The sequence below is a fragment of the Drosophila novamexicana genome, unplaced genomic scaffold (assembly GCF_003285875.2).
Source record: "Drosophila novamexicana strain 15010-1031.04,08,12 unplaced genomic scaffold, DnovRS2.1 tig00000072-arrow-arrow-pilon, whole genome shotgun sequence".
NCBI classification, from domain to species: Eukaryota; Metazoa; Arthropoda; class Insecta; order Diptera; family Drosophilidae; genus Drosophila; species Drosophila novamexicana.
In genome coordinates this window covers 116949-129719 of record NW_020824771.1, presented here as the reverse complement: position 1 = coordinate 129719, position 12771 = coordinate 116949, and the positions used below count along the sequence as shown (strand labels likewise).

The 12771-nt window shown below is 49.9% G+C and overlaps 2 protein-coding genes across 2 annotated transcripts in view; one reads left to right on the top strand and one right to left on the bottom strand.

The window, feature by feature from the left end:
• Positions 1–259: 259 nt before the first annotated feature.
• Positions 260–2882, top strand: LOC115771464 (N-acetylgalactosaminyltransferase 6). The gene is made up of 3 exons (XM_030717183.1): positions 260–868; positions 931–1696; positions 1751–2882. Exons 1-3 carry the CDS (start codon positions 279–281, stop codon positions 2411–2413), a joined length of 2019 nt encoding a protein of 672 aa, XP_030573043.1. The 5' UTR covers positions 260–278; the 3' UTR covers positions 2414–2882.
• A 2037-nt stretch (positions 2883–4919) lies between these two features.
• LOC115771557 (DNA N6-methyl adenine demethylase) overlaps positions 4920–12771 on the bottom strand; it is a 104228-nt gene continuing 96376 nt past the window's right edge. The window contains 9 exon segments of the mRNA XM_030717302.1: positions 4920–7248; positions 7360–8269; positions 8358–8871; positions 8941–9104; positions 9168–9372; positions 9840–11430; positions 11542–11798; positions 11801–11853; positions 11855–12366. Coding sequence (XP_030573162.1) covers positions 5482–7248; positions 7360–8269; positions 8358–8871; positions 8941–9104; positions 9168–9372; positions 9840–11430; positions 11542–11798; positions 11801–11853; positions 11855–12366 — 5973 coding nt within the window. The 3' untranslated portion in view covers positions 4920–5481.

Here is a 12771-nt window from a genome sequence, read left to right as displayed (position 1 = left end):
AACTATATTTTAACATAAATGCAGATACTTCACTGTACTTATTGTTCTTTTGCTCTTATCTTTCAGCTGGAAATTGGCTCGCAGCGACAATTTGCAGTGGAAGTGGAAGACGAAACAGAACTAACCAACACCAGCTGAACCAACAACACGCAACGTTGCCCATTTTGACTCGCTCATGAGTATCTCTGTCGGCAGCAGTTGTAGCAGTGGGTCGCAGTCTGCGTAGCCAGCGAGATTGACACGTATCCACAATAGAACTAACGTAGTCTGCACGCAGAATGCGTCGTCCCAATATAAAATGGATGATCAAGTCGGCATTTTTGGTGCTGGTTTCGCTGATGCTCTTCCTGTTCATCACCAGCTGGATTTCGTCTACGCCATATACAAATAAGCCAGTGCATCATGGGATCGAGCCTGTGCCCTTAAGGCCTGAGGCACTGAGGTCTGGCAACAGGCGAATGGAATATCCCAAAGACTTTCAGATGGATCTGCCGCTGCACAAAGTAAAGAATGATGTTGTGCAGGAAGCGCCACAGGTGGATCAGCCAGAAAAAGAAGACGCAGAAGACGCACAAGATCAATCGGAGGCTGATGTGCCGGATGCAGCGATCAATAAGGTGGAACAAGGAAACGAGAATCTTCAGGTTGCAGCACCCGATGACAATCGACTGAAGAAGGACTGGCACGACTACACGGCAATGGAACGCGATGCCAAGCGCGTGGGGATCGGCGAACATGGTGAGGCCGCCAAGCTGGACGAGAGTCTGCGAGACAAGGAGCAGGTTCTATCGCTTGAGAATGGCTTCAATGCATTGCTCTCCGACTCTATATCAGTGAATCGCTCCCTGCCCGACATACGGCATAAGGAGTGAGTACTATTCGGGTCAGTTTCCATTACGGTTTCTAATGTTCACCTTCATTACCAACCAGGTGTCGCAAGAAACAGTATCTCAGCAAGCTGCCGAACGTGTCTGTGATCATCATATTTTACAATGAGTATCTGTCCGTGCTGATGCGCTCCGTGCACAGCTTAATAAACCGATCGCCGCCAGAGCTGCTCAAGGAAATTATCCTCGTGGATGACTTCAGTGACCGTGCGCCTCTCTTCAAGCCGCTGGAGGACTATGTTGCCGAACATTTTAGCATGGTGCGCATTGTGCGTCTGCCACAGCGTACGGGCTTAATTGGTGCACGCTCTGCGGGTGCACGGAATGCCACTGGCGATGTACTGATATTTTTAGACTCGCACGTCGAGGCCAACTACAATTGGCTGCCACCACTGCTGGATCCGATTGCGCAGAACAAGCGGGCGGCCGTCTGTCCGTTCATTGATGTCATCGATCACAGCAATTTTAATTATCGTGCGCAGGATGAGGGCGCGCGGGGCGCGTTCGATTGGGACTTTTTCTACAAGCGACTGCCGCTTTTGCCAGAGGATCTGAAACATCCGTCGGATCCGTTCAAGAGTCCCGTCATGGCCGGCGGTCTCTTTGCAATTTCCAGAGAGTTCTTTTGGGAGCTGGGCGGCTATGATGAGGGTCTCGACATTTGGGGTGGTGAGCAGTATGAATTAAGCTTCAAGATCTGGATGTGCGGGGGCGAAATGTATGATGCACCTTGCTCTCGTGTGGGTCACATCTATCGCGGTCCACGCCAGGGCGTAAAAAATCCACGTTCCGGTGACTATTTACACAAGGTGAGTAATTGGATAACTACTTACAATATTTGCTTTGACGAATTTATTTTCTAGAACTACAAGCGTGTAGCAGAGGTCTGGATGGATGAGTACAAGAACTACTTGTACAACCACGGAGACGGTATCTACGATAATGTAGATCCTGGTGATCTGACGGCACAGAAAGCCATACGCACCAAGCTCAAGTGCAAATCGTTCAAGTGGTTCATGGAGAATGTAGCCTTTGATTTGATGAAGAGTTATCCGCCCGTTGATCCGCCCGACTATGCCAGCGGCGCCATACAAAATGTCGGCGATAATACGCTGTGTATAGATACGCTTGGCCGTGTCCGACACAATCGCGTTGGCATGTACCGTTGTGCAAATGATCTGGTGAAGCCACAGCGAACGCAGTACTGGTCGCTAAGCTGGAAGAGAGATTTGCGACTGCGCCGTAAAAAGGATTGCCTGGACGTGCAAATATGGGATGCGAATGCGCCTGTTTGGCTGTGGGACTGTCACGGGCAGCAAGGTAATCAGTATTGGTTCTATGACTATCATACGAAGATGATAAAGCACGGCAAGGAAGGCAAACGCTGCATGGAGCTGCTGCCCTTCTCCGAAGAGCTGGTGGTCAACAACTGCAACGAAACAAACGAATATATGCGGTGGAACTTTGGATTCGTCAACAAAACGGCGCTGGACAATTACAGTGTAGATTTAGAGCTCCTATTGTAAAAGTCTTAAGAACCGCTCGTCACTTGCCATGTACTTAAAACGCAATTGTCAAGTCTAATTTTATATTTTATGTAGCTATATGTACATATGTATTTGTGTAGACCTATCTAGTTAGTAAGCAAGCTTGGCGCGCGTCACGTTTCGCACATTCCGATTGTCAGTTATATTTTGACTACAAATTAAATTTGAGAACGTGTTCATTTCTTTTTATCGGGTACTACCCCATTTTGCCCAGGCGATAGAAATAATACATTCCTATTTTCATTTCTCATTGTAAATTTGGTTCAAAATTTTTAATTCCAAAAAGACATTCCAAGATGAATCTACCTTTGTGTGGAGCTATCTGGTCTATAAGCAAGATAGAACCAAGTTCCGTATAACTGTCAATTATTACCTAAATGAAATTCAACTACAAATAAAACAAGGTGTTTAACTTTGTTTGTTGTTTTATTTAATATTAATATCTGTTTGCTTTCAATACGCGTACTTTAAATAAATATAATTTTTGTTTTATTTCATATTCTTTATATGAGATTGTTTTTTCATATTTTCAGTTTTGTTTATCGTTTTACAATATGTATCATTATCATCATTAGCTCCAACCTTATTATCGTCTCATGATTTTTTTGTCGATCTTTTACGTGCAGTGTTTTTTTTTTTAGTGTTTCAATCATTCTGTCGACAGTTTGTTAAAATTAATATACGCCAATATTTATAGTATATATTCTCCAATATATATATAGTGTATATATATCTACATATATGTATATATATATATTTATATATGTATTTTTATCTTCATGTTCGGCCTGCGCCCCGCAAATAACTCAAAACACATTGTAAACTCGTTTATAAATTAATAATGGCAAAAAGTTGGTTTTTCTTTTATTTTGAAAATTATATAAAAAGCATTTACAAACTATAATAGTTGTTGGCTTGCGTAATCAGTTAATCAATTATCAATTATCAATTATCATAATTTATATTTATATATATAAACATTTAAATATTTATCAAAACATGTTTTTTCTTGTTGCTCAAAAGTCTTCTTCGCTGCCTTACATTTACATACATACGTTTTACATTTATGATTCTCTCCTGCACACTTCTTTCTCACCTTCGTCTTCATAATTTCAAATTATCAGCATAAGTATACATATATTTAATAACCGTTTTGTGCAAAATAATCTGTTTTTCTTTTTCTTTTTCGTTTTTTGTTTTGTTTTTGTTTTTGTTTAGACTAATTTGATTTGAAATTCAGTTTGCGCTGCCATTTTGTTGTTGTTTTTTTTTCTTTTGGATGGATGTAAATTAATTGAGTTATCTTTTTACAACAATTCATGCGTGAAATGAATAAGCAAAATATGTTGTCCTTTAGTTAATTTATAGTTGTTGTTTTTGTGTACTTAATACTTGCTTGGTTTCGAGTCTTTTTTTTTTTTGGATTTTTATGTTTTTCTTTTTGAGTTTGCTTCAACATTTACAGCACATATTATATATAAAAGAAAGTTCTACCTTTTTGGGCGCGCATAAATAAATAAAACTTCATTTGTTGCTCTTTATTTCATATATGTTGTCTGGGTAATTTGTGTGTGTTTTTTTTTGTTTTGCTTAAACTTAATTTATTAATAATGTTTAAAAAATGTCTTGATGCCTTACGCGCTGCTCTTCTCTTTGCTTTACTAACATTTCCTTCACTCGCCCCTCACATGTTTTATGCTTTATGCTTAATTATGTGCTTTTTACGTATGCTTAGCTTAAAATGCTGCCCATCCCAGCCCCCTCCTTGTTGTGCTCATATCGCCAGACGCACACATACTAAATACAAAAGTGTTAGTATGTAAATTTAATTTGTTTTTGTATTTTCTTCATTTTTCTTTGTTATTGTAGTTTGCCTTTGTAACGCTCTCTCTGTGTGGCTGCGTGTGTGAGTGTGTGTGTCTGTTTGTGAATGTACTTGCAGTTAACGGTAAATCAAATATGACAAATGCAGCTCTCTTGCGTGTAGAGCGACAATCGAAAGAGAGTCGCTTGCAATGCACCAAAAGAGCGTCATTTGCTGGCCATCAATTTGAATTCGCTTGGCGCTTAAGAGTATGCAACAGCACCAAGAGATAGTCAAATTGTTGGGTTTTGTTGAATTAAAGTGCAAAAGCTAGTTGAAAAATATTTGTTGATTTTGTTGTGCTATTTTAGTGTCTAGCAGTAAAAACATGTTACCGACTATTTAATTAAGTTTTGTATTTTGTTTAGTTGTTTGCGAAATTGTTTACGTTGTTTCTAGTTTGCTTTAAAAATTGGTTTATTTGTACTTTTGGCAATGATCTTTTACGAGTGTCCGTCCACTAACAGTTTTTTATTTTCTTTGTTTTTGCTTGATCGTTTGTTTAAAATATTAATTTGTTTATTTTGCTCGCGATAGAAACTCAAGCAAAAATACTTTAGCATTTTATTTATTAGGTAATTTGTTTTGTTTTATTTTTTAGTGATTCAGTTTTTGTTTTCTAGTGTTTGTTCTGTAGTTTGCTGTTTGTAGTGTGCTTTGATTCTTAACAGAAAGAGAGAACATCAAATAAAAGTAACTCATTTAACAGAATTTGCCAACAATATAGCTGCTCTTAAGAAACTAAAGTTTGCCTTTTTTTCTTTTTTGTTTTTCTATATGTATATGTATCTAGCTGCATTTGTGTTCTTCCAGTGTATAAACTAGGCATGTGTGTGTGTGTGTGTGTGTGTGTGTGTGTGTGTGTATGTGTTAGTGTGTAGTGGAGTTTTGGTAGTGTTTTACTGCATGCTGGAATGGTGCCTGGCTGGGACACCCTGCCACCTGCTGCCCGCCTCCTACCCTCGTATGGCACACGAAATCAGGACGCGTTTACAAAAATAAATTGCTGTGAGAATATTTCAGTCGATTGTGGCATAAGCTTAGAGCTAAACGGCGATAGATCCAAGCGATTGCGACTGCAACTACTGCTACTGTAACTGTTACTGCTACTGTTACTGTTACTGTTACTGTTACCGCTACTGCCAGTAGTAGTAGCTGCCCCCCATCTGGCGCTGGTAGGCGCTCAGGTTTGCTGCGCTGGCTGCGGCGGCTGCTGCGACGGCTGCTGCGGCGGCGGCACGCCCACCGCTGCCGACTGCTGGGCTGTTGGGCCATTGGCGTTGCCAGTGTTGCCATTCGCGTTGGTGTTGCCATTCGCGTTGGCGTTGGCGCTGCCATTCGTGGACGAGGTTGGACTGCTATTGCCCTCCTGATAGGGCCCCGTAACCACACATGGGTGCATAGGAAACAGGGTCGTCCACGACGTTGTTGTTAGTGTTGGTGCGTGGAGGGCAACTTTCTCGTTTTTTGGCTGCTCGCTGTTGTTGTTGTTATTGTTACTATTGTTGTTGTTATTGTTCGACTGCGACTTCTTGCTGGCATCGGTCTTCTTCTTCTTGCTGCCACTGGCGCCATTCTTGACGGCCCCGCCACTGCCATTGGATTCCTTCTTAATGCTGGGCAGCGGCGGCGGCACCGTTGCCGCCATTTGTTCATCGTGCATATCCTCGTCCTCGTCATCCTCGCCCGCGGCCTTTTTCAGCAAGCGCTCGCGCTCCTCTTTGGCTTTGTTGTCGAGGTCCGTGTTGATCTTCTTCACGCGCATCTTCTCCTCCCACTCGTCGATGCCGTGCCTGGCCCGATTCAAGTTGCGATGCTGGTAGAAGATCAGAGTCATGCGCGTCGGCTCATGGCGATCCGGTCGCCGCACAGCTGTTGTTGCATGCATCTCGTGCTTGGCGCACTCGATCAACACGCTGCCATGATTCAGCGCAATGGCAACGCCGCCCATTTGCGGATCCTGGAACGCTTCAATGTTCTCATTAATCTCGGCCACCTCGCCAATGGGCTCGATTTTGCTCGAATTGGTGCTGGCCGGCGCGACTGTTGTCGTCGAGTTGCCGTTGCCGGCTGCAGATGTGTTGCCGTTGGCATCATTGCTGTTGCTGCTGTTGCTGTTGTTGCTGTTATTGCCAATGGGCGGCACTTCAGCCGTAGGCGCTGCTGTGGGCGTGGCAATGGGCTCCACGCTATTAACAGACAGTTGGCCGTTGCTCAAATCGGGCAAAACAGTTTGGGGCGGTGTCGCCGGCAACTGTTGCTGCTGCTGTTGCTGTTGCTGTTGAGGCTGTTGCAGTTGCTGTTGTTGTTGCTGCTGCTGCTGCTGCAGTGGAGCCACTGCTGTTGGCAACGTGGGCTTCACCAGAGTCGCTCCTGATGGCACAGGACCATGCGTGGCCAACAGTGCGCCACCAGCTCCTCCGCCCGAGGGCCCATAGCCGCCAGAGCCCTGATGATGTCCGTAAACATTCCAGTTGGGCGACGGCGGCGTCGGCGGGGGCGTCTGCTGCGGATACATGCCGTACGGTGAGTATGCCTGATGATGATACCCATAATTATAGTTCATGTTCTGGTAGGCATCGTACGCGGAATAGGCCGAGTGCGGCGGCGGCGGAGGCGGCGGGTACATCTGATAGTTATTCGGGTATTGCGAGTACTGGTAATCGCTCGGCGGCGGCTTCGGCTTGACGAAGCCCTCTGGCGTATGCGGATGATGGTGGTGGTGGTGGTGAAGTGGTGGTGCTAGATTAGTCATGGGTTGCATGGCTGTCAAGGCGGTTAACTTACTCTCGACCAGTGAGTGATTGACCAGCGTTGTCGAGTCGGGATTCTCCTCGCTGACGCGACTCTTTAGCTCACCACCAACAACTGTTGATATATCGACACCACCCTGCTGCTGCTGCTGCTGCTGCTGCTGATGTTGTTGTTGCTGCTGCTGCTGTTGTTGCTGCTGCTGCTGTTGTTGCTGTTGCTGCTGTTGTTGCTGCTGCTGCTGTTGTTGCAGCTGTTGCTGTTGTTGGTGCTGCTGCTGTTGTTGCTGCTGCTGCTGTGCGCCCAGTGCTGGCGACGTCAGATTGTTGTAGCTGGGCGTGTAGCCATTACTGGCATCGTGCTGCGCAGGCGTAGGCGTTACTGTAGCAGGCGTGACAGGTGGCAGAGCTGTAGCTGTTGCTGCTGGCGCAACTGTTGCTGCTGTTGTCGCTGTCGCAGCAGCAGCCGCTGTTGGCGGGGTCACCGCGTGCGTATGCTGCACCAGCGGCGCTGTGGGCGTCGTGGGCGTCAGTGCAGCACTGCCGGGTGCCATGCCCATGGCATGAGGCGGCCAGTTGCCGTAGTAGTTGCGCGAGTCAATATAGGAGCCCGTCTGGTAGTCATAGGAGTAGGGCGAGTCCAGTACGGTGCTCGAGATCTGGTTGGACTGCAGCTGGGCGTCCGTAAACGTGTCAATCATGGTGGCCATGTTCATAAGGCTCGAGTTCGAGCTCATCAGCTGATTGGGCTGGGCGCCAGGTGGACCGGGCACAGCGCCAGCTGCGGAGTTGCTGTTGTTGGCATTCGGATTGGCGCCGTGCTGATTGACCGGGGGCGTGCTGAACGCGCTGCCCGCCGGACTGGGATTGTTCGTCACTGGCGTCTGGCAGCGCGGCGAGGGAGTCGTCGGCGGCGCCGACCCGGGCGTGGATGCGCTGGAGTTATTCGACTTGGCCTTCGACTTTGATTTGCTGCCGCCGCTGTTGCTGGCGCCGTTCTCCTTTTTGATGTGCGCTGCGGCCAGAGCGGGCGGACTGCTCTGCTGGGACTGGGCCAGCTGCGACTGGGACTGGGTGCCGTTGCTGGAGCTCTGACTGCTGCCATCGGCGGCGGCGTCCTGTTCGCCATCTGGCGTCGCCGGCTCGTCCTCTTTGCGCTTCTTGCCGTGCCGACGACAGGGTATCAGCGGCGTGGAGCGTACTCGTACTTCGCAGGGAAATCTGTGTGGGAAGAGGCGTGAGGAGATTAATGGTTGTCCCGACCGGTACGAGCTGCAGCGGGTAGCTCAAAACTCAACACTACACTCACTTGTCCAGCATTTGCACAGCTCCGGTGCGATGCTTATCACGCTGCCCCTCGACGCTCTCGAACTCGTCCGTGCCGTCCATTGTGTAGAGCGGCAGGACGTGGAACTGCTCGTCGTCGGGCAAGCGGCTATCGCGATTGGTGGGCTTCAGCAGTGCCACGTGCACCGTGCAGCCATCCTGCATGTTGTGCAGATCGCGATGCGAGTGCGCACAAAAGTCTAGACAGGCGGTCACGCCCGAGAAGGGCTTGCCCGGCTCCAGGCCGAGCCGGCAGTCGGATGCCTCGTGCTCGTACTTGGTTTGATTGTCATAGGAGCGCGGGCACACCTGCTTAAAGACCGGCGCCAGCAGCGTGGCAATCAGATTCATGTGATCCTCAATCGCTGCCTCCTCGCTCTTCACCGACAGCCGAAACTTGCGCACGGTCTTGGAGCGCGCGTATTTGCAGCCATTATAGTACATGGACCAGCTGCAGCCAAAGCTGTACGAGGCGCCTGACGACTCCGGATCCAGTCCTGCAAGAAAAAGCACAAGTACATTAAGGACTTGCCTCACAAGAAGTAAGAGTGAGAGGGAGCACTCACCTTGGCAGGCACAGGTGCGATTCTCGTTGGTGGCGCAACGGCGCGTGGTGGGTAGTCCGTACTTATTGAGCTTGGGTATCAAATTCTTATAGGCATTGTCTGCCTCCAGGCGCGGCATGCCATCCCAGGCCACCATGCACACCACGATGTACGCGGCAATGCACCTGAATAGGTAAGCGAGAAGATACACTCAGTTTTCTAGGAGGATGTTGTGCTTCTTGACTTACCTGTGACCCGGACGTTTCTTCACAACAACAAGTATCTTCTCCTCGGGATCGGCACGCCTGATCACCCACTTGGCCACCGGGCAACCCTGCGAGGTTTTGCCTTCCTTGCCCGTGTAGACGATCTTCTCGATGCGCAACTGACGGCCCGTCAGCTGGCAACGATCCTCGAACTCGCGTCGCAGCTCCATCAGCGTGGATGCGGTGCCTAAAGGGACAACATTTGGGTCAGATGCGGCATTTTTAGGGATAGGTTCAAGGCTTGTGGACATGGCCTAGTCTATCTTTTGTATTGCTTACTCTTTAATAAGAATTCCGCCTTAACAGATGCCAAGCCCTACCTGAGGTCTTTACATCTTAAGCCCTTAGAGCATCGCAGCTCTATAAGCATGTATATGAGAGTATCAGAATTTCTAGGCGCGAATCCCTTGTGAACCGGGTAAGGCACTAATTTATAGCTCCATCAGTATGCATTTAATATGAGAGCTAGGCGAGGTTCGGTATTTCTAGGCGTGGATTTAAACCTTGTAGGCCAGGTACGGCATCAAAGAGTTTCCCTTCCCTTAATCTTCAAGTCCAAGTCTTTCAGTCTAAGTCCAACTACCAACCCGCCTTTCTTACAGTATAACCCCCGGAGAAGCTGTCGAAAAAACTCAGATGCGCTGTGAAACTCACCCAGATGCGTGTAGTAGGTGCCCGGTTCTGGTGGATTCTTGTCGGACTGAAAGCACTCGCATTCAGGTATTTCCGTCTTGTTGCCCTTTTCCAGGCGATCCGTCGTATCAAACATGGGATTGATTTTCTCGTGCTTGACAATTATTTCGGGTATCTCATCCTGTTTCTGCTTTTTGGACTTGGCCTTCACACCATTGTGCGCCTCGGCCAGCTCGTCCTCGTCCAGCAGCTCCTCCTTGGGCTGGATGCCCAAGCCCAGGCAGGTTCCGTCCTTGAGATGCTCCGCAGTGGGTGGCCTGGTGCCGCCCTGACGACAGCACGAGAAGCCGTTGTTTAGCGGCTTACCCTCACCTAGATAGGCATAGCCATGTCCGTGGCCATGTCCCAGCATGCCCATGTCCTCCAGCTTGGGCTCCAGCATGCCGTGGTGGCCGAGGTGCGGCGGCGGCGGTGCTCCGTGTCCGAGCGCATAGCGATGCGCCGGAATGGGATACGCGTGCGCCGGTATATCCTTCTCATAGTTTGTAGGCAGTGGTATGATGCTGTTGGTGTCCGGCTTGCGGTCCAGCTCCAGCATGCTGTTGCCGTGCCCATGGCCATGTGGCCCGTGGTGGGCGGCATTCGAGGGCGGCTTACCACGGCTGCCATAGGCCGCGGCCGCCTGATATCCGGGCACGAAGCTCTGCTGGAAGTTCTGCTGGAAGCTGCCGGCGCCGGCGCCATAATACGCCGAGTTGTGATGGTAGCCGGCATAGTCCTGCTGGTGCTGCTGCACCGGCTGACCCTGGCCATCGTTTTGGCAGAAGTCGGCATATTGAATGAAGTTCTGGTAGTTGCGCTCGTAGCCCTCCATTTTGTTTGGTTGCCCGCCCGGCGGTGGCGGCAACAGACCCGGCTCCGTCTTGATATATTGCCCGTGATAGTCCTGACCGCTGCCCGGCGGTGGCGGATAGTGTGCGCCCAAGGCCTTGAGTCCTCCGCCACCCGGATCGTTGGCATTGCGATCCCGTTCAATTTCGGCGGCGGCAGCCTCCGCGGCGGCTGCAGCGGCACGGCTCGCCTTGCTGCGACTTCGCGATTTCTTGGGCTGTGGCTGTACCGGCGGCTGAATGGGCATGGCAGGCTGTGGCGGCACCTCCGCATGGCTAATGGTTGTGTGTTGTCCTGGCTGGTGTTGCTGCAGTTGCAGCTGCAGCTGATGGTCCGTGCCGGCATAGCCGCTGCCCACGCTGGGCTTCTTAAACGAGTTGGCGTGGTGCGGCTTCCAGATTTGATCGCCACCACCTCCGATGGGCTCGGCAACGGCCAGCGGTGGTGCGACGCTGCTCGAGCCGTTGGCGCTCAGCGCCGTCTCGGGGCGGAGATGGTGGCTATACGATAAAAAATGACCGGTCTGCTGTTGTTGCTGCTGCTGCTGCTGTTGGGCGGCACCTGGGGCTGTTGTCTGGCCCTGCAGCTGAATGTCGGGCGGCGCATCCTTGGAATCGCTCTTGCGCATGATCATGGACTTGATGCGCGTGTTCAGATGCAAGCGTTCGCCCTGACCCTGCGCCGGGTAGCCATCGTTCGTCAGCTGCTGCTGCTGCTGCTGCTGTGCAGGCGGCGGCGGCTGTTGTTGCTGCTGCTGCTGTTGATTGCTCCAGTTCCAGTCCTGCATGGGCGGCGAGCCGAGATGTGGATGCGTCTGCTGCTGTGGCTGCACGCTGCTGCCATAGGGCTGCAGTCCGTTGCCATTCGGAGATGGCGGCACCTGGTTGGGCGACTGTGAGACGAGGCGTGGCTGCTGCTGTTGCTGTTGTTGCTGCTGCTGCTGCTGCTGGATGAGGCTGCGCGTGGGTGATGGAGGCACCGTCTGGGCCTGTGACTGCATAGGTGAGCTGGCTGGCTGGGCCACAACCGTGTTACCAGGGCCAGTCGCTGTGGGCGCGGTTGCGACGCTGGGCGCTGCAGTTGTCGTTTGTTGTTGTTGCTGTTGTGGTTGCTGTTGCTGTTGTGTCTGTTGTTGCTGTTGCTGAGAACCGCTGTAGTCGCCTGGATACCCGTTACAGTTGAGTGAGCGCGGCGGCACGCTGCTCACCCGCGGATATCCAGGCGTGTCGTTTCCCGACATGCTCTTGCTCAGATCCCCGCCAAGATGCTGTTGTTGCGGCTGCTGTTGCTGCTGCAGGCCAACGGCTGGTGGCGCCGGCGCCGTCGACACTTGCCCGGCATAGCTAACACCGCCAGGCGGAAAGCCGGCGGCCACGCTCTGCAGTCCCACCTGATTAATGGGCGCACTGGAGAGCTGCTGGCTCTGGAAGTCGTAGCGCTGCACGGGCGCCCCATATGGCGAACGGCCGTAGTTGGGATCGAAGCCGAGACCTGTCTGCACGTAGCCATTTGATGGATAGGCGTAGGACTGTGTCTGGAAATCCAAGGAGTTGAGTGATGTGATGGCTGGAGTATTCTGTGGTATTTGCTGTATGAACTGGTTCTGCCAGCCCTGCGATGGATCCGCCTGCCATGTCGGATAGAAGGCCATAGGTGCCTGCAAAACGAAAAACCAATCACATTAAGAAATATATATATAATAGAATCAATATTTATATATTTAGTTTGCATTTATGAACTAAGTGAGTGCTAAACGGAGCTTAGCGTTGTCTGATAAAGGCCCAGTCGGCTGCCATCAATTAGTTACGCATTTAGTTACAAACTATTAACTAAACTTAAGGCTTTTATTATATTAGAGCTCATAGTAACTATATAGTTACCAGCCCTGGGGCTGAACTACCCTTTACTTTGGCCAACTTTGGGTTTGCTTTACGAAATGGTTTTTCGGTTTTCCTGTTGCTGCCGGCCATAAATCAAATTAGCCGCACCCTAATTCGGCAACCTACTAATAGGGCCAGGCCCCAAAAACAAATAAGCACAACAAAATATGAAAAATAACAGC

What these genes read in the sequence shown, in the direction of transcription:
- LOC115771464 (XM_030717183.1), top strand. Translation starts at nt 279, where the DNA reads ATGCGTCGTCCCAATATAAAATGGATGATCAAGTCGGCATTTTTGGTG. An exon ending in CCCGACATACGGCATAAGGA is followed by an intron (nt 869 to 930) that starts GTGAGTACTATT and finishes ATTACCAACCAG; the next exon opens with GTGTCGCAAGAAACAGTATC. An exon ending in CCGGTGACTATTTACACAAG is followed by an intron (nt 1,697 to 1,750) that starts GTGAGTAATTGG and finishes TTTATTTTCTAG; the next exon opens with AACTACAAGCGTGTAGCAGA.